General features: G+C 39.8%; 2 protein-coding genes across 2 annotated transcripts; one reads left to right on the top strand and one right to left on the bottom strand.

Moving 5' to 3' along the window:
- Nucleotides 1–3,851: 3,851 nt before the first annotated feature.
- Tmem126a (transmembrane protein 126A) lies at nucleotides 3,852–11,317 on the top strand. Its single transcript, XM_090348550.1, has 5 exons — nucleotides 3,852–3,955; nucleotides 4,856–5,008; nucleotides 9,339–9,532; nucleotides 10,449–10,563; nucleotides 11,102–11,317. The coding sequence occupies exons 2-5, from the start codon at nucleotides 4,917–4,919 to the stop codon at nucleotides 11,292–11,294; spliced, it is 594 nt and encodes a 197-aa protein (XP_090204676.1). The 5' UTR covers nucleotides 3,852–3,955; nucleotides 4,856–4,916; the 3' UTR covers nucleotides 11,295–11,317.
- A 4,974-nt stretch (nucleotides 11,318–16,291) lies between these two features.
- Nucleotides 16,292–20,922, bottom strand: Crebzf (CREB/ATF bZIP transcription factor). Its single transcript, XM_090348552.1, is given in 4 exon segments — nucleotides 16,292–18,202; nucleotides 19,256–20,437; nucleotides 20,439–20,472; nucleotides 20,475–20,922. Coding segments are annotated over 3 exon segments (1,080 nt in total). The 5' UTR covers nucleotides 20,656–20,922; the 3' UTR covers nucleotides 16,292–18,202; nucleotides 19,256–19,572.
- Nucleotides 20,923–21,621: the final 699 nt, after the last annotated feature.

Below are 21,621 nucleotides of genomic sequence, written 5' to 3' on the forward strand. Positions count from 1 at the left end.
CTATGTGCCTATATTTTATTGCTAGAAAAATTTTGACACTGTCTATAAGAAGCTAGAATTATCTCAATTTTTCAAACATTTACAAAATCAAGCAATCATTTTTAATAAAAAAGGATATGACATTGTTTTTTTCTGATATAACTTTTTCTAGTGTATTACAGATTCATAATTTGTAGCTACATCTCTTTTCTGTGAACACCCCAAAGTTCAGCTAGTTCTTTGAAATAACATATTCTCAAAAGATGGAGGTAACTGAAAGGAGGACACAAAATAGGATCTGTGAGATTAAAAGGTCACCTCCAGCCAGACTCTAGTGGCTCCTGTCTGTAGACCTAGTTATTCAGGAGATTGAGTTCTGAGGATCACAGTTCAAAGCCAGTACTGGCAGGAAAGTCTATGAGACTCTTATCTCCAATTAACCACCAGAAAACGGTTCTTGTCCACAGACAGGTCACTCAGACCTTGGACCTTGGCTTAGCTGAAAGCTTCCCCAACCCAAGTGAAGATTCTGTTCTGGCTCTGGCCAAGTACAATGCCCTTAGCTTCCAAGAGACCCTACTTTAAAAATACATATATATGGGCCTGGAGTTTAGCCTAGTGGTAGAGTGCTTGCCTAGCATGCAGGAGGACCCAGGTTCAATTCCTTGGTACCGCATACATAGAAAAAAGCCAGAAATGGTGCTGAGGCTCAAGTGGTAGAGCTCTAGCCTTGAGAAAGTACAAGGACAGTGCTCAGGCCCTGAGTTCATGACCCAGGATTGGCAAAAAAAAGAAATATATACATATATATTTTTTTTTTCTGCTCCTTTGTAAAGATCCTTATAAATCCAGCCCCTCAAACAACCTCCAAATTCACAAGGTCTGAGCCCCTCACTGGCAATAAATACTCCTAGCCTACTGAGAATCAAGTCCAGTCTATTCCTTTTCCATTCTCCCATTTTCCTTTAGAAAATAATCAGTAGAAATTGGTAATTGGTAAGTCTTGCAGGCTAGGGAGCCATTTTTTGTCTAAGGGCCATTTAGATAATTATATTTGTGGGCCAGACAAAATCAATATAGGTAGTCAAGCCATAGGCAACTGACAGAAGTCAAGAAACCAGCTGTCTCATCATGTACCAAATTGTTTTGCAGTCCTTATATGGCCCACGACTGGGTAGTTCCACCCCTGTCTGTAGGTATAGAACCTAAGATTTCTGGCTTGTGCATCATGATGGATGATGTAGCTAAGCTCTAAGACAGAAAACAGTATGGGACTAGGAGCGTGGCCTAATGGAGGTGTGCTCACCTAGCATGCATGAAGCCCTGGGTTTGATTCCCAGGAACCACATACACAGAAAAAGCCGTGGCCCTGTGGCTCAAATGGAAGAGTGCAAAAAGTGTCCAAGGATAGTGCCCAGGCCCTGAGTTCAAGCCACAGAACTCGCAAAAAAACAAAAACAAAAACAAAAAAAACAATAGAGGTCCAGATAGCAGAGAGGGAACCATTTAATTTTTCATTGTGTGTGTGCTGGTACTATGGCTTGAACTCAGAGCATAGGCTCTATCCTGTAGCTTTTCACTCAATGCTAGTGCTACCACTCCGGCCACAGCTCCACTTGTAGGTTGGTGGTTAAGTGGAAATAAGAGTTTTATAAACTTTCCTACCCAGGCTGGCTGTGAACTTCAATCTTCAGATCTCAGCCTTCCGAATAACTAGGACTGTAGGCATGAGACCCTGGCACCTTACTATGATTATATCTTTTGAGTTTTCTACTTGGAGATATTTAATTTCATCTCATATTGCTTCCATTTTGCCTATACCATGTTGAGTCTTACTGAAATGCAACTATGACTGTATCACCATTAGTAACTAATGTCTCACTGCAAGGAAAGGAAAAAAAAAAAGTGGGGGAAACATTCAGATTATTCAGATTCTTAGCCTGGGCATTTAAGCTATTCCATGCTCCAACCAGTTTTCATTTTATTAGCCTATTTAAACTTTTTTTTTCCCATTCCTCTCTACCCACTGGTGATTTTGTAGTTTCCACATAATCCAAACAGCGATAAAGAAGCCCCAGTAGAATTCTACCCTTGCCATCCTAGTAATCTGTGTACTTTGAGAATGTTCTTCAAATGTTGAATGCAAAGCAATGAAAGTAAAAGGAAGCTTATTTTCAATCATTTCTACCTTTAAGTCAATAAGTCCTAAGATAGATATACACTAACTACAATAACATACTATTATCAGTTACTCAGAAATTTTGGAAAAAACTAAATTTTTGAAGTGTTATGCCTATGTATTATTTGCTATATAAAACTGTAAATTCCTAGTCTTTACCTAACAAAGGTTAGCTATAGCTTCTAAATCAGCACTGTCCATTTCTAGTAGCTATACCTAAAAAGCAAGAAATATGTTAGTTTGAATAATTCCATTAAACTCAATACATTTTGTTTAAATTATTACTATTTCAACAGGTAGCCCAAAAAATTTTTGTACTAAATATTCAAAATCTAGTGTATGTCATCTACTCACAGCAAATCTCAATTTGGACTAGCTATATTTCTTTTTTAATTTACTTTATTACAAAGGTAATGTAAATTACATGGGTAATTCTTTCACAGTACTAGCTATAGTTCAGATAGTCAATATACTGACAAGCCATCTCTTAGGCATCTCTTTATAAGGATCTTATACTTTTGACACCTGCCCTTCAAGTGTAACACCCTCTACCTACTTAAATTTGGCATTCTTTTGTGTCTAGTTTAGATAGCTTTATATTTTTTAAGTCTCAATATATTAAACCTTACCAATGATGCCATACTAGTTACAGTAAGAAAACTTACTAATTTCCAAATTAACTACACACCACTGAAAATGAAATTAGAATAAGTATAAAACAATAACAGTAAACAAAAAAATGTGCAAAAAAAATTATAGCTAGCAGCTAAGTAAGCTGGCTTACCCAGTTTTTCCTCATACTTACCTGAAAGTTTCCACCTCCCAGGCTGAGGAACTGTTCTGATTCTTACTAAAAACTATTGCGTTTCTGCTAAATCTTAAGATAAAGAATTTGGGGGAATCTATTCCCCTTATCTATGAAGTTTTCGCCTTTTGTATTGAATACCACATACTCTTTTGATAAAGTTCAATCGTTTTAAAAGCAAACTTGGCAATCCTCTTTATTAGATACAACTGTAAAGATAAAAGAATTATTTTCCCTTCTGTTTTATAAATGAAGCTGTGGGGATGAAAACAGAACTATCAAGTGGCACTGTGGCTCAGATGGAAGAGCACTAGCCTTGAAGCTGAAGAGCTCAGAGCCAGCACCCAGGCCCAGAGTTCAAGTCCCACGACTGACCAAAAAAAAAAAAAATAGAAGTATCTTCAGCTGTGAGTTCAAAGACACTGCTTCTCAATTGTCACCATTGATGGCACTCCTGGACTTCTAGCAACTGCATCCACCAAACCGCTTACCTTCAGCAGTGTTAGAAGGGCACAAGTCCTCAAAAGAAAAAGAAAAAAGTTGATTCTAACACGGACCGAGAGCTAAAAGAGGAGGGAGGGCTGAGGGAGGGAGAAAAGCAGTCTTTACGCCTTTTTTTTTTCTTTTTGGCCGGTCCTGGGGCTTGAACTCAGGGCCTGGGCTCTGCCACCTGAGCCACTTCCCCAATTTCTTTTTAACCAGAGTACACATCAGGCCAACCTCAGGAATAGTGTACCCACAGGGATTTTCGACGAAATAGTGCAGTTTACGGCCAGTCGGCCGGTATCTCAAATAGAGCAATTTCTACCCGCCCAGGGCACCGCAGAGGCTGAAGGGACGACTGTTTCCGGCACCACAAGGCCGCGCCGCGCGCCGGAAGTCCTCCGACCGGAAGTAGAGGGCGCGCAGAGTCACGTGTCAGCCAAAGATGGCTGCGCCCAGGCCAGAGGAGCCAAGGTTGTAGCAGGACCCGAGGGGCCCAGGAGGAAACGGTGAGCCTGCTGCTGGGAGGTACGGCTGCTGGGAAAAGAGGTGAAGAACTGTGTGGCGACGTAGTCCACCGGCGCTCAGGAGGGAAAGGCGGGAGGAGGGGAGGTGGACCCCGTACTGGCTGACCATCGGTTCTCCATTGTAGAAGGAAAGGCTTTGCACTGAAATGAGTGGATTTAATCCACTCATCCAATCCCTGCCATTGAAAGGGTGGCCTGGCCACATTTAGTTCGCAGACGTTTCGCTCTGCCTGCTACCTGTCTCTGATCTTTATAGAGTGGTGAGGTCATTCAGAACCTGTGAAATGTTTTCAGTAAAGGTGGGTTGTCTATAATAGGAAATTAGTACGCTATTCTACCAGGTCTCCTCAGGACTTGTACGGAATTAAAGGGTGACTTTTAAGACAGTGTGGAAACCTACTTCACTTCACCAGTTTTCAGAGCATAAGACGGAAAAGTAATAATAGGCTTGGGCCTGGCATTCTAAAGAAAATTTCTGACTTATTCATGACATTCGTGGGACTTGAACTCTGGGCCTGGGCGCTGTCCCTGAGCTTTTCAGCTCAAGGCTACTGCTCTACCACTTGAGCCACAGTGCCATTTCCTTAATGCCAATTTTTAATTGTTAAAGACATTTTTAGAGATTGTGAAATTCTCCACTCATAGCTGGTGCTATACTACTTGAGTCACATTTCCAGTTCTCTAAGAAAAAAACATTTCTCATGTATTGTTTTCTATTTCATTAGGGTTTTCTCTGTGTGTGTGTGTGCGTGTGTGTGCGCGCGCGCGCGCACGCACGCGTGCGCACGCACGCGTGCATGGGGGGGTTTCTTCTGTGTGCAAACTTTCAAATCATGAAGTTAATCCGCAATTCTTTCTTAACCAAATATTTATGGTTTTCAGAAAGCTTTGTGAATTTTTCCTGTGGATTTGGAAAATATTTTTATGTTTCTAAAGGCTCAAGATGGAAAATCATAAACCAGATGATACTATCAAGGAAACCTTAATTTTTGATATCATAACCAGAAAAATTGAACAGCTTCCAGAAACAGATAGGTAAGATCTCTTAAACTTTTGTTACTGACATTTAAACTCTGGGCATTGCACATCATAGCCAAGTGCTCTACTACTTAAAATATGACCCAGCCCTATCATCTCTTAACTTTAAAATACCTTCCAGGAGGTAGAGGGAAACTAAGCCCTTTTCTTGTATTTTTGTTTTGTTTTGTTTTTTGAGGGGGAAGGAAAGTTGGGGTAACAGATCTTGAACTTACACTCTCAAGTTATCTCTTGACTTTCTTGCTCATGATTGAAACTCCACCACTGGCCACATCTCCAGTATTGAATTTGATGGTTTACTGAAGATGTAGTCTGTTCAAACCTTGGTCAGTCTCCTGAGTAGCTAGGATTACAAGTATGAACCACCTACAGGTGGCCCTTGTCATTTTTTTATGGGGAAACTGAGGCTCAGAGATTAATCATTTTTCTCAACATTGCACAGCTAATTTTAGAAATTGAGGCTAGGTCTGTGTCTCTGGCTGTATAAAATTGAGTGATGATTTAGCTTTTCCATTCCTATGTGGGCCCATTTCAATAACTTTAAAAACTTAAAGCAGTCTTTCCCAGCTCATTCTTATTTCTAAACTCATTTCCATTAGTATGCTTACCTGTGTAAAAAGTACCAAACCTGGGTTGAGAGTTTGGTCTAGTGGTAGAGTGCTTGCCTAGCGTGCACAAAGACCTGGGTTCGATTCCTTGGTATCACATACAGAGAAAAGCCAGAAGTGGTTCTGTGGCTCAAGTGGTAGAGCCCTAGCCTTTAGAAAGCCCAAGGACAGTTCTCAGGCCCTGAGTACTGCCCCCCCCCCAAAAAATAAAAAGAAACTGAAGAATTTTATGCATGAAAATGCAATCTAACTAATTTCTCTGATTAGAGGTAAAACTGCTTTTTGAAGAAAAGATGTAAGGTAGAAGGGAAAGTGGAAGACCAGCAAAGTAGCATAGTCATCCTGGTAAGCATGAGGGTTGCATACATCACATTGAGATGAAAAAGAAAGCATTTAAAATAAATTTTGGAATTAGCTTCCTATGTTCAGATGTGGAAACTACACAAAATGCAATCTGATTTTCGCTGTCTCAGCCAGGGAGAAGCATCTATAAACCAAGCAGCAAGAATTAAGAGTAGAAAAGCTCTAGTGTCATCACCACTACCAATCCCCCCCTGCCCTGGGCATAAACATAGCTACCTAATACAAGTAAAAGAATACCCCGTGTCGGGGCCAGTAGTTTGGCCTAGTGGTTAAAGTGCTTGCCTAGCATGCACGAAGACCCGGGTTCGATTCCTCAGTACCGCATACATAGAAAAAAGCCAGAAATGGTGCTGAGGCTCAAGTGGTAGAGCTCTAGCCTTGAGAAAAGTCCAAGGACAGTGCTCAGGCCCTGAGCTCAAGCCCAGGAATGGCAAAAAAAAAAAAGAATATCCCGTGTCTCTTGAAACATGAAAAGAAGGAAGCTATAAGGATGAATGTAAAGAATGAATTAGATGACAGCAGCTCTGAAGAGAGGAAAGCAAGCTGTCACTGGAACTTTCACCAAATTAGATCAGAGCACTGGGAAATAACCTAGACCTGCAAAGATTTAATTTGGAGATAAAAAATTGCCTTCAAACATTGCTCCTAATCAGGGCATATGACAATGCCCCATTATTTTTCTAATTTCTATTCATTTTCACCTATCTTTTAGATCCTCATCACTTATTTCATTGTCTGACCGTTAAATATGATTAACAGTAACTTGATAAATATATTAAGTTGAAGTACATGAACTTTTTCATTTTTATTTATTTTCACCAGTCCTGGGACTTGAACTCACAAATTGGACACTGTCCCTGAGCTTCTTTTGACAAGGTTAGCACTCTAGCACTTGAGCCACAGCGCCACTTCTTTTTTCTGTGTAATTTGATATGGAGGAATCAAACCCAGGATTCCATGAATGCTAAGCAAGCACTCTACCACTAAGTGACATTCCCAGCCCAAACTTTTTATTTTCAAACACCTCACTTTCTCATCTGTGGAATAATTATAAATATCTTATTCCACTACTGTTTGTTAAGTTTGATCTCCTAAAATGTCTTCTTTCTTGCTGTATGTCTTACCAAGAAAGAAATTCCATGGATAGAACTTCCTTGGAATATTGGAGGGACTGCTAATAAAAATTGTGTCATAGGTAGGGCTGGGAGTTTGGCCTAGAGGTAGAGTGCTTGCCTAGCATGCATGAATACCCAGGTTCGATTCCTCAGTACCACATACATAGAAAAAAGCCGGGAGTGGTGCTGAGGCTCAAGTGGTAGAGCTCTAGCCTTGAGAAAGTCCAAGGACAGTGCTCAGGCCCTGAGCCCAAGCCCAGGACCGGCAAAAAATAAAAAAAAATTTGTCCTAAATGAATTATTAAAAATTTCAAACCTTACAGGAAATTAAAATCTTGCTCAGATACTGAAGTGTGCTTTTTCCAGTTCTATTTGTACTACTTAATCTATGTTGTTCCTATAAGTACATACTTCATAAGGAAGAAATAAATAATCTAGACTAATTGCTCAAGTTTCTTTTCCCCTAAACCTCCATTTAAAGGACATTTACATGTTTTCCATGACATTTTCTAAGCTCTCTTCACTCTTTCACTTTTTTTGGGGGGGTGGGTCATGGGGGTTGAACTCTGGGCCTGGGCACTGTCCCTGAGCTCTTCAGCTCAGGGACAAGAATCTCATGGACTTTGAACTATGATCCTCAGGTCTCCACCTCCTGAGTAGCTAGGGATTACGGACATGAGTGCCCAGTTTCTCTTCACCCTTTAAATACCATGTGTTCTCTGAGTTCCTGAACCATTTCTATAGATTTCTATTATATTGTCTCTTTTCTCCAATAATAGTAAACTATGCAAATCATGAAGGTAGGAGGTAATTTTTTACACATTTACCAAGTTCAATGCATGTAATAGGTTCTCAATGATTGAAATGGCAGGTTTCATTATGAATACAAAATGGCAAGTAAGAAAAAATGCCTTACACAATGTAGGGAGTTTACTAGAAGTCTGAATGAGTATAAATTTCAGATGTTATCTTGGGGCTGTTTGGCTAATTATGAGTAATGAGAACTTTAAGAGTACACTACAGCTGCAATACATGGTTGTAAAAACAAATTGTAGGCCAGGCGCTGGTGATTTGTGCCTGTAGTCTGAGACCTGAAGATTATGATTCAAAGCCAGCCCAGGCACAAGGGACCATGAGACTCTTATCTCCATTTAACCACCAGAAAACCAGAAGTGGCACTGTGTCTCAGTGGTAGAGTGCGAGCCTTGAGCTGAAGAGCTGGGAACATCGCCCATACTCAGAGTCCCAAAGTTCAAGCCCCCACAGCCAACCACAAAACAAGACCAAAAAAAAAACAAATTGATGCAGTGATTGTTTTGGGACATTTTTTTTCCAGAACTAAAGAATAAACAGAGCGGAGCAGCGACTCACATCTGTAATTCTAGCTATTCAGGATTACAGTTCAAAGCCAGCCTGGGCGAGAAAGTCCATGAGACTCTTGTCTCCAATCAACCACCAGAAAGTGGCACTGTGGCTGAGGAGGTAGGGCAGTAGCCTTGAGCTGAAGAGCTCAGGGACAGTGCCCAAGCCCAGACTAACCAAAAAAATAAATAAATAAATAAATAAAAAGAATACACAGAAGCTTCTAAACTCACAAATACATTGGCTTAAAATTCATTTCACCTTATTCACAAATCAGTCTATTCATCAATAGGTTGTTGTAAAGTGCCTAGCAAAGTCTTCCTTGAATTTGAGTACTTTCTCCATATCTCAGTCCTGAGACTGGGGCTTCAAGTAAAAATGAAACACATTAACACAACACTTTTGTGGAGTTAAACTGAAACTAAGTTAAGCACATCTTTGAATCTAGTCAATTTATAAATCAGAGCACAAGATACAGCCTCACTTGTAAATCTCCATTTGTAAGATCCTCATCACCTTATGATGGATGCACTGGAGAAGTACTGTGTGGATATTGAGGGAACTCAGAAGAAGGCTATCCAACTCTTCACAAGCTGTTCCTCATAGTTTGGGAAAAGTTCCTATATTAATATTCTTTGCAAACATCACAGAATACAGTTAGCAAACTCGGTGTACCCCCTGTATCCTTAGATACTGACTAAATTTGAAATTCTTTTAGAATAAGAATGTGATATAAGTATGACTTAAGGTTTGGTTCTATGTAGTTATTAAGGAATAGACATGTTTTTCCCAAAGTCCTGGCAAGTTCTACAATGTATTCCAGAATTGGAGACCTTAGCCAAACATAACCAAAAAAAAATTATTTTCTTACCTTCTCAGGAAAGTCTTCAAACATGGATCAACATATGTTGGAATTAATGCTGCTTTCTGTGGCCTAATAGCTAACAGTCTTTTCCGACGTGTCCTGCATGTGACAAAGGCTCCAGTGGCATCTGGCCTACCAATGGCAGTGATCCCATTTGTGACAGCTACTTTTTCTTACCAAGCTTTTGTCAGTTTACCTTTGATTACAGGTAAGTTCTATTCCACTGTCTTCCAAGAGTTTGCTTTAGTTAATACTTGAATGTTAATATCAGGTAGCAACATGCTATATAATGTGGTTATTTGAAGACCAAATCTCAATAGGCTGTTATGTGACACAGTTCATAACAGGTTGATCCACCAGCCAAATAAAACATACATGCATACATAGCAATTACTTTTGCATTTCTAAAGTATCTTCTTCAAAACACTCAGAAGAAATAATTTGAACCACTGTATATGTGTGGTTTATTTTTAAACATTTTTAAAATACTGATACACACATACACAATAGAGAAGTTCTTTAAAGAGGAAAATATTTTTTAAGGATTAAACTATTAACTTCTTAAAACACTACATAATTATTAAAATGACAGATGTAACTTAAAAGGATTATTTAAAAAGGCTGAGAACAGTGGTCTATCTCTGTTAAATATTGCTCCAAGTTTGATGAACTGAATTAGTATTCTGTTTGAATCTCCATAGTCAGTGTGGAAAAACTTGATCAATGGAGAAACTTATTGCCAGGTAAACTTAACAATGAAAATACTAGCCTAAATCTGCTCATGCAAAACAAGTACAGAAAGCTAGCTGCGTGCACTGAGATGATTATAACCAGTTCAAAGCTAACTGGATTATCGTTTTTTCCTGAGGAGTTATCAGTATTTTTTTTCTTCGCTATTTTAAGTTATACATGCATGTAATTACTTTTCTATTTGAAAGGATGCTGGCAATCCAATCCCTGTATTCTACAAGAACTATATTCCCAGTCCCTAATTAACTTGGGAACAGGGACAAAAATCCTATTTGCTGCTTTACTGCCTGAACATAAAATATCTGATCCTTTAATGTTTGACAGTAGCAACTGTCATGACCAGCACTTCTAGAGCTAACAGATTTATTTCCTAGGTGATCTGAGTTGTGAAACCTGTACTGTGACACGGGGTGGACTGGTTGGTTTCATTGTGGGTAGTCTGTACCCTATTTTCTTGGCTATTCCTATGAATGGTGGTCTAGCAGCCAGGTAAGTTTTTTCATAATTAGAAATCTATATATAACTACTTAGAAAACTCAGAACTTAAAACAGTAAATATATCTTCTTTTAGTAAGGCATTTAGGCCAAAGGCATTTTTAACTTTTGATCATGATCAGTAGTTTCGATTTTTGGTTTTGGTTTTTTTTTTTTTTAGCAAATTTTAGAATTATGATGCCTCAGTGTAGCTCAAATCTAATTTGCACATTGAATGCTCACTACAAATTGTACTGTATAAAAGTACTGTGCCTAGCTATAAGCCTGTTATTCCAGAATAATTCTGGATATTCACTGTTGAACTCTTCTATCAAACACCTAGTCTATATAGCCCTCCACAGGTGCACTGGAGAACAGAGCAAAAGAACACAGGACCAATTTTAGGACTAACAAGCATTGAAGAGTGGCATTATCTTTAAATAATTGTGCCTTAAAACTTTTAGGATCAAATGTATTTTGTATATAGGTTTGCTTCTGTATATAGGTTTGATACACTCCTTTTGTAGTGAAGTATCTCCTTGTTTTCTTATAGGTATACATCAGCAGTGCTACCAGATAAAGCAAACTTCTTAACTTACTGGATCAGGATTTCTAAGCCCATCTTTAGAAAGATGCTCTTTCCCATTTTACTTCAGACTACATTTGCAGCATACCTTGGATCTAAACAATATAAACTACTCATAAAGGCTCTTCAGTTACCTGAACCTGACCTGCAAATGACTTAGAACAAATAAATTGGTGAAAACTGCCTGTCTCTTACCATGTTTAAAATGAAAAAGATTTTAAGTTATCAAATGAAGTGTATTCTGCGACCTACAACAAAATGCTAACATGGCAATAGAGTAGTAAGAGCCACCCAAGGAAAACAAGAGCATTTCATCAGGCCTGGTGATGAAACGAATGGCAGAGAACTTGCCTTACATATCTGAGTGAGACGTATATCATAAGCAAACAAAACACTACTAATTTCTCCAGTTTGTCTAATATTCTCTTCCCCTTGTTTAAACCACCTTCCACATTAGGTACCTAACATCATCAGAAACACTAAAGAAATAAAACAACTTCTAATGAAGATTTCACAAAACCCAAAAAGGAAAGCAGTTTTAAAAAATGTATGTGAGGCTGGGAATGCTGCTTAGTGATAGTGCTTGCCTAGAATGCATGCAGCCCTAGGTTTGATTCCTCAGTACCATATAAACAGAAAAGGCCAGAATTGGCGCTGTGACTCAAGTGAGCAAAATAGGCTCAGGGACAGTGCCCAGGCCCTGAGTTCAAGCCCCAGGACTGAGAGAAAACAATGTGTGTGCGTGTATGTGTGTTTGCAGAAAATGTTATTTGAACTTCATTTCCCAAAGTCAGAATGTTTCCCTCTAGTTATCATTAACCTCTAAAATTTTATCGCAATCCATATCCCTGAAAAGGTATGTTTTACAAGATTTATGCAGACTCTTTTGAAGCTTCAATCTATAATAGGACAGTTCTTTACAATTTCACAGGCTTGAACTTTGTCCTATTAAGCCAATTAACTAACTTCTCTAACAGTACCCTCACTCAAGGTTCACATATACATGTTGTCTAACATAGCACTTGGTAGACACAATGGGAGGCATATTCATATTCTATTCTTAATTTTGCTTTCAGAAATATGCGCATGGATTCACTTCCTTTGATGATTTAAAACTTGAAAGTGATATGATTTATCATCTTAATTCTTTAAACCACTTATTTTGTGACAGCCCCTGAATCAGCTTTGTCCAATAGAACTTTCTCTGCCGTTTTATACCTGCACTGGTGGTAATGTTGGCCACCACCCACTGGAAGCTTTGGAATACCTACAATGTGGTTATGTGACTACAATCCAGGATAACACAGGTCCAGAAAGGTTTCTTATAAAGCATACTAGCTGCTACAGGAATGTACCAAGAAAAATGTGCTATCATAGATTATACTCATGAGCATATCACTACTATTCCTTGCAAAGTGACTTTTTCTGTTAAGTAAATTTATGCTTCTTAGAGTTATATAAAAACACAATTTACAAAAGGTAGCATTGCAAGTAAAATAGGCTTTCAGCCTACTTTAAAAAAAGAATTGCCTTGGGCTGCAAGTTTGGCCTAGAGATAGAGTACTTGCCTAGCATGCACGATGACCCAGGTTCGATTCCTCGGTACCACATACATAGAAAAAAGCCGGAAATGGTGCTGAGGTTCAAGTGGTAGAGCTCTAGCCTTGAGAAAGTCCAAGGACAGTGCTCAGGCCCTGAGCTCAAGCCTAGGACTGACAAAAAAAAATTAAAAAAATAAAGAATTGCCAAGGATTTAAAATACAACAAAATAATTTTCAATTTTTCACAAAAGATAAATTGTGAAAGACAACTTCTTGGATGTGAGGGTGATCTGGTTTCAACATCTGTCACCCAACGATTGCCAGGGTGGAAAGATGACTCATTGCAAGAGGCATGTAAAATGTGTTCTCTACCAAGTTGCTATAAAAACTACACCATATACGGGGCTGGGAGTGTGGCCTCATGGTAGAGTGCTTCCCTAGCATGCTCAAAACCCTGGGTTCAGTTCCTCGGTACCTCATACAGAGAAAAAGCCAGAAGTGCTGTGGCTCAAGTGGTAGAACTCTAGCCTTGAGAAAACCCAAAGGCAGTGCTCAGAGTTCAAGCTCCAGGACAGGCAAAAAAAATAAAAAAATAAAAAAAATATATATATATATTTATATGTGTACATATATATATATGTAAAATCTATTTTTTCAAGAAAGAATATGCTAAAACGTTTACAAGTAGACTCCTAAGCGATTTCTTTTCTTTCTTAATTTTCTGTTTCTATGTTTTACAACCAGTGGGAAAATGTATATTTAAAATTTTTTTACGGTCAGGAGTTTGGCCTAGTGGTACAGTGCTTGCCTAGCATGCATGAAGACCTGGGTTTGATTCCACGGTACCACATATATAGAAGGAAAAAAAAAGCCAGATGTGGTGCTGAGGCTCAAGTGGTGGAGCTCTAGCATTGAGAAAGTCCAAGGACAGTGCTCAGGCCTGGAGTTCAAGCCCAGGACTGGCAAAAAAAAAAATTTGCAAGGCAAAAATACTAAGTGAAAGGTTCTGTGTTCCAAAGCTATATATCTGCATTTCCCTTACCTTTTAGCTGTTTGTAAATGTATGTATAGTAATATTTATACATATACATATATAAATGATCTTTTCTTCTTTGATCCTGGGTATCAAACCTAGGATGTTGCATTACTAGCTATATCCCAGCCCTCCATTACTTCTATTTAAGCAGAATTCTACCTATCACAGTAAAATATGAAGTAGAAGTAATTACTTTAAAAAATACCCATATTACCAAACTGGAAACCTTAATAATAATAATAATAATACACATGGGATAGTTGGTGGATAACTAAGCTTTGATCATTACAAATCACCTCTTATTAGTCCCATCTGTTCCCTTAGCATACTAGCTATAAGTGGACACAAACATTTGTAATGGCTTCTAAAATGAAAAAAGGATTTTTAACATCTTCCCCCGACTACATATTTTTCTTTTTATCATAAGGGGAAGGAGGGCAGACTGGGATCTTGTACTTGCTAGTTAGGGCTAACACTCAAGCTATAGTCCTAGCACCCTTTTGTTTTCATTTTTATTTTTTCCAAATTTTGAGACAAGTCCTAATTGCTACGTCTACCTCCCTAACCTCAAACTTAGTCATGACTATCTCCAAGTAATTGAAATTAGAGGCATGTACTCTCATGTTTGGCTCTATGGTTAAACTGATTCTTGTCTTTTCAATGAGTAAAATTGGTTTACTCTTTTCCTACAAATCTACTAAATATTTTATTCAGAAGGCAGACACATTACATGAACCTACATTACAACTTAGTCATTTGTGCCTAGGTCCTATAGAACATTGTCACCATCAGAAAATGGGTTTTGTAAATCAGTCTAGGTAACAGTAGACAATTTAGATCCTTGCAATCTACCTTGTCTATTTGTGTGGCTTTAAGACAGGATGCTTTATTATATAATACCTAAGGATACTGATGTATTTTGTAAACTCCAATCTGTGGAGCCAGAAGGGTTAAGAATTTAACCCCCAGTAATATAATACAAGAAGGATACAGAATTTGGAACTACATTCTAAGGAAAGTTGAGCTCCCAATAACATTAAAATTGTTAACAAAGCACAACTCGTGACTAAAATCTAAATTCATTCGTGTAAAAACAGCAAATATTTTCAGCAAGCAATTTTAGGTCAAAAACTGGACTGACCAAAGTACTGAGTTTCACATAAAGGTATTCAAATTCAAATAAAATAGTGTGGTAGCCAAAAAGCATTCTGAAATTCTGAAGCTAATGGAAGACCTTTAAAAGAAAAAATCTATGCCAACTAAATTAAAAACAAACAATACCAGCTCAAAGAAACAGTAAAACTATAAATACTCAAAATTTTGTCTGTGGGGGAACTATTTGTAAATATTGCCAGTTAGCTTTGAGGAATTACTAATTTAGCTGACCTTAATCTGTACCTTTAAAAAGCTATACCAGCCACATATTAAAGGATAGTTATGTTGAACTGAAACCCCTTTGTACAACTGTTTAACTTTAAAAAAGATAATTATTCACTATAACAATATGTAATATCACCAATGTTAGTGCCTAAACTTTTAGCACTGGAATCAGCTGGACTGTAAGAGAATCAAGCACTTAAGTACATGCCAGTGGGGATGTTTACTGACTGCCTACCTATATAGGGACTGAATACTGAATGTACTTAGTTCACAAGAAACAGAGTGAACTTAGTAAATTTCGAATACCAAACAAAAACCAACTCCATAGTTACTGTGAAGTATTAGCCTATCTCCTACCCACATCTGCGTACTTCCCAAGTGAAGAAACAATGACTTAATCTAGACCAGGAAAGGAATTAACAAAACCCATAAAAAATGAAAACAATCCAGTTTTGAATGCTTTTTCATACTTGTAATAAGCAAGAACAAATTTCAATTAATTAAAACCACCAGATAAAATAAGTCACTCCCACTAAAGCCCTTACAGAACACTAAAGAAATTTTAATATGAAACAAAAGAAACCTCAGAATATTCAAAATACAGTATAAAAGTACTCAAAGAAAACTCAAGAAGCTAAATCCTCAAAATCCACATATCCTAGTGTTATCCCTAAATTGCAATCAACTAACCACATATTTTATCATAATCAACTTTTTTCAAAGATATACAATTAATCTATTTCAAAAGACTACTCTTTGTAAGGACTTTACATTAACTTTTATATTGTACTCGGAGTAGCAAGGGTTTCTGTCCTCCAAATTAGCTCTTACATTCCAGGAAATAAATACAAACTCAATTTGCTTTGTAATTACTGATAACCTGTTTATGTAACTCTAGTCCACTATATGTAATTCCATAGAATGTGGTCTTGATTATGTAAAGAACCTAATATTTCTTGGTGAAATGCTACAATTTTCTTCTTCAAGAGTTACACTTTTTGAAAAGTATGCAATGAACTGAATATCACTCCCATGAAAGACAAAAAAAAAGTATAATTGTTGTCTTATGTATTTCTATTAAGTCTTTCAAGCATTCCAGAGAATCTTTTCATATCTCCATTTCTGGAAAGTGAAATCAGAATAGAAGTAATTTGGGAACTTGAAAAATGGCATTCTTTTTTTTTTTCAGCAGATGCCAAATTTTTGACCGACATGGCTCCCACAATTACTTTGTTACCATCAGTCCAGTCAGTTAACAGGTTGTAGGAAAAGATTCGTTTTTTGCAGATACTGCTAAGCTGTTTAAAGAGAAGAAAGAGAGATTAATTTAGTGATTATAAAATGCACAAATATTTAAATATTTTGAACACTTTGTTGAACAGAAGTGTGACTACATTTTAACAAATGTGCACTTAGTCTGGCCAAGGAAGTGCAGAAACAAGTCAGTATGATAGAAATAGATGATAATGTGTTAATGTTTGAATTCCTGACACTATAGGGAAGAAAGTATTAAAACCTGTATTTTTAGTCTAGTTCTGTATCATTTTACCATAGAGGCATGAGGGGAAGAGTAAATAGTAAAATGGTCCTCTAAATTCTAAAATGTTTTCAATCATTACTATAAACAGAGCCAAAGCTGAAAATATGAAAACAATCTATTTATATTCCAGAAATCTTTAAGCAAATACTAACCATCCACAACACAATTTTCTAAAAATAGTAAGACAACAGTTTTATATTAATCATAACTTTTTTAATTAACAGTTGTGAATAGGACACTTTAAGATACTGTTTACTACATATTGAAATAAACATGTTATAAATTCAGAAACCCAAACATTTACAGTAAAATGTGCTTACACATAAATATGAGCAAATTCATTTGAAGTCCCTAATTAGATAGGCCTAAGTACATGCAATTACCATGTAAAAACAAGACCATGAGTTGATGTAAAAAAATGACAAAAATCACTAAATCACCAAAACTAGAAAAGAAATAATGAAATGGAAACTAAGAAAAGACAATAAAACAAAGAAACCTAACAAAGCAGCTTTAAACACAGGACAAACTATTCTTTCCATTTTCAAAAGTTCTTAATCATGTAATTCTCCAAACTGCCATTTATAAAATGACATTCTAAAAAAATCTATACTTAGAATCTGAAAATATCCCAATTCAGAAAGCGTTTGACTACCACTGCTTCTCCCCAGTTCAAACAATGCATGAAAAACACTAATGTTAGGAAGAAAATATTCCATGGTGTTAATTTTTAGAAACTTACTGATTCCAGAACTTTTTGATTAAGACCCATAGTCAGCATTAACAAACATCATTTTCCTATTTTCGCCCATTGTTTTCCAATGTCATGTTAGAGATGAATAAATTCTTTGAGCCCATAACTGAAAGATCAACAAACCTGGTTTTATTAAACCATTTTTTGTCATTGGTACTGCACAAAATTATATACAAAGGGATATATACAAAAATGTTCAAGTATTAGTTATATTTCATTCAAGGCTTCTGTTTCAAAAAGCTACATTTAACATTTCATAAAGATAGCACAAATTAGTCATTTCAAATAATTTTTTCCAACTACTTTGGGTTTATATATATGTATGTGTGTGTATATGTATATATATACATATATATATAGAATTCAGTAGGCACTAAAAATCCATGCAGCTGCATTGTGAGGGGCTTGCTCCTGCCCATAGGTATAAGCAGGTCCGTCACTCCAGGTTGAGTTAGGCTACTACCCATTCATGCTCAAGTGCAGTAGATGATTTTACAAAATATGCCGTGATGCACGGGAAACCAGAGGCCAATTTAGGTCTCAAATCATACTATCTAGCAACAAAACATGTACAGTTGTGCAAGAACAAGAATTTCATTTCCATAACCAAACAACAAAATAAAACATCTTAACTGGTAAGATAACTTACATCTTTGGACTGCTGGAAAATACTTAATTATGAACATTTTAAAAATAAAAAACAGCAGAAGCCCTGATATTACCTCTTTTTCCTCATTTCTTATACTACCTTTTAAAATAAAGCAGGAAATGTGGCCAGCAGCTGGTCCCGTCTCTTCTGCCCCAACAGCTGTATCCACTTTAGCACAAAGAAAAACAAGGATGCTAAATACGATATACTTTATCAAACAGTGATGTTTCACAAAGAATTCGTCAATGCCTCTTAAACTGAAGGGACATTGTAACTCGATTTATGCAAATGGACACTAAGTATTTGGAAAGAAGAGTATGTCCCATCTTTGGAAAAATAGTGTCAATCATACAGAGTGGCCAGAACTACTCATTTTGAAATTATTATTAAGCAGGGCAGAACTTTTAAAACTATGTAATAAGATTCTTTGTGAAGCCTCACTTTACATATATTCATTCACATTTTGCAATTTTCAATATATAATCATACATACATAAGTTTAACCTAACATTTTAATACAACAAAAAATAAAGGAGTACAACAATTTATTCGTACTCAGTGACAGGTTAATCACTGTGCTGGTCCTTAAAAAAAAAATTTCATTAACCACTTTGTTCTTCTTCTAAAACACAGAAGTCATAGTTTCCAATGTCTTTAATGGTGAAATATTAAAACCTGTCACTCTAGATAGAAAAATCTGTATTTTCTATTGAAAACTAAAAAAGCGTAAGGGCATTCTTAAATATTTAAAAGTCATCCCCAAAATAACGATCACATCTGTGCATGCCTCAAATACTAGTCAACCTCTTAAAAGTTGATCTAAGATTGGAATTCCAATTTGCACCTTGTACAACTCGGAACTTCCATTTAACTTCACCTGTTTCACTGTCTCCAAACTGTATCTCTCTAAGCAGGTTTCAGTGTACAGTTGGAACCGATGTCATCCAAGGCCATGTCCACACTGGGGACAGAAGAGCTAGGTACACGCAAGTCTGAACAAGGTGACACATTTAACAGCTATTTTGACTAGAAAAAAGCATCTTAAATACATTATTGACCAGCACAAGTCTGTTTCCAGGGTGGACAGGGCCCAAATTAAGATTCCCCTCCCATCTTCCAAAAGAAAAAAAAAAAATCACACGCACACAAATTGAGATGTTGCCCATTAAAGTAGACTAAAGCAGCAGAGCATGAGCGTTATGTGAAGAGATGGATCCTTACCAGGTTGTGAGGCGGGAACGACTGTTCTGCAACCCCTACAACGGAGCCTGGCAGGAAGGAAATCACCTAAAAAAGAAACTGTCAGAGAGATTTAATAGTCACAGGTTATCATTAAGAGTGGGTTAGTGTCACATTCATGCTTTTAGCTAAAACACTTAAAGGACTCAATATTACTTTTTTTTTCCTCCTCTGAAATGTGTCCAGTGAAGATGTCCCACTAAGGTGTGTTTGGTGGTGCTTTGTTTTGTTTTTTTTTTCTGACACTGTGTAAGGGAGATGAAAGGGGTAAACGCGGATAAAGAGCAGATTACTTGACCCTACATTTTCAGAGAGGACGACGCCTTCCGGGCGCACGCCGAGCAGAACTCCACCGACACCTTATCCTTGTCCACATGCAGACACACTCCTCCCGCCGCGTCGTCCTCCTCCGGCAGCTCGGGCGGCTGCTTCCCCACCGGCAGGGCGTAGTCGTGATCCCCGGCGGGCGAGTCCCTGAAGAGCGAGGTGGTCAGCCGCAGTCCCACGCCGCTCAGCCGGCTCAGCAGGCGAGCCAGGCCCGTCTCGTTGGCCAGCACGGCCCGTAGGTAGCGACTCTCCTCCTGCAGTGCCTGCACGCGTCTGCCCAGCTCCCGGTTCTCGGCCCGCAGCTCCTGATTCTCGGCTGCCAGGCCGCGGACTCGGCTCTCCAGCCCCATCACGTACTCCTTCTTCTTCAGCCGATTAAGCCGAGCAGCCGCCGCCGCCGCCTTGCGGGGACTCTTTGTCGCCGCCTGGCCCGTGTCGTTCCCACTGGCGCCGCCGCCGCCGCCTGCTCCCGGAGACTTCCTCCGCCTTTTCTCCCCGCCGCCACCGCCGCCGCCGCCGCCACCGCCGTCGCCGCCGCCGCCGCCGCCCCCGATGCCGTTCAGCAGCCTCTGCAGCAGGTCCGAGAAGCGCTGCATCTCGGCGGCCGCCGCGGCGTCGTCGTCGTCGTCCCCGCGCCACGGGCCACCGTGGTCCGAGCCCCCGCCGGACGAAGAGAGCGGCCCCGGGGAGCTGTGTCCGGCCTCCAGGTGCCAGTCAGGTTGCCGGGGATCCAACAGGTCCGCCAGCTCCAGCCCGGAGAGGAAGTCCATGTCCTCCGGGTCTTCCTCGCGCACGCCGGCGGCCGCCTCGTCTTCCATCTCCTCGGGAGAGGGCGAGGGCGCGCGCGCCACCGCCACCGCCGCCGCCGCCGCGCTGCCGCGGCTCCCCCTCCCCGGCCGCACCGGGCCTTCGTCGCCCGGCGACTGCTGGCGACCCGGCACCGAGGCCGCCGCCGCCCGGGGCAGCGAGCAGGCCGCGGCCGGCGCCGGACTGTCGCTGCCGGCCGGGGAGGCGCGGCCCGAGGCGGCCAGCAGCTTGGTCAGGCTGTGCCTCATGGGGGCCCCGCGGCGGGCCCGCGCAGGCCCCGGGGACCCCAGGCCCCGGCGCGGAGGCCCGGGGCGCGGGCCCCGAGAACGCAGCGGGGCAGGTCCGGAGCTCCTCCCGCCTTGCGCCGCCGGTCGACCCCCCGCGCCGAGCCGAGCGCGGGGGGAGGGGGCGGGGGTCGGGACGGCCGGACGGAGCGGCGGGACCGAGCGATGACTCGCCCGCGCCGCCCAGACAACGGCCTGGCCGGAAGTTAGCCCTCCCCGCCCCTCCCGCCGCCAGTCGCGCTCCGCGGCAGCCGTAGGCTCGCGAGACTTGCCGGTGGTTCGGGGTCGAGGTAATCCTAGCTTTCTGGTGATGTCATCCCCACGGCGGCCAACACAATGGAGCTGAGCGATCCCTCCTAACCCCTGCATGCCCACCGGAGGACTCAGCCATCTAACACTGGCCCCGCCTCATTTATCTCCGTAGAAATGTTTACAGACACGTTTTTCCTTTTTTTTCTTTTTTTTGGTTAAAGCAGCCCTAAGTGGCAGCTGGGACGCTGTCCTTCTACCTACTTGTGTGTACATCTCCGCTAATAACTCTTCCGGAATCAAACACTATTCGCATCAACGATCATTAAGCTCTTAGGCCACATTCAGAAGTTTTCTTTTTTTTTTTTTCAGAATAGCAGATAATTTCTTAGATGCCAAGATGAATTTAGTGGTATACACCACATTCTGGATTTGTCTGCTTTCTCAGCGGTATCATAATTATCTAGTGACACAAGAGATTTGAGATTTGAAGCACTTTACAAATACGTTAAAAATATGGTGAAACTAAGTATTTTTTTTAAGATACTGAAAATAAGGACTTCCCAAAGAATGGGAGGTTAGCATAGATAGACACTATCTCTGCTGTAACTATTATAGTGATGACACAGAAAAAAAGGAGATCACTTCTCCCTAATGCATGGGGGCAGGATTATGCATTGT

Source organism: Megascapheus bottae, chromosome 16, assembly GCF_031878675.1.
Source record: "Megascapheus bottae isolate mThoBot1 chromosome 16, mThoBot2.hap1, whole genome shotgun sequence".
NCBI lineage: Eukaryota > Metazoa > Chordata > Mammalia > Rodentia > Geomyidae > Megascapheus > Megascapheus bottae.

What these genes read in the sequence shown, in the direction of transcription:
- Tmem126a (XM_090348550.1), top strand. Translation starts at nt 4,917, where the DNA reads ATGGAAAATCATAAACCAGATGATACTATCAAGGAAACCTTAATTTTT. An exon ending in CAGCTTCCAGAAACAGATAG is followed by an intron (nt 5,009 to 9,338) that starts GTAAGATCTCTT and finishes TTACCTTCTCAG; the next exon opens with GAAAGTCTTCAAACATGGAT. An exon ending in CAGTTTACCTTTGATTACAG is followed by an intron (nt 9,533 to 10,448) that starts GTAAGTTCTATT and finishes TTTATTTCCTAG; the next exon opens with GTGATCTGAGTTGTGAAACC.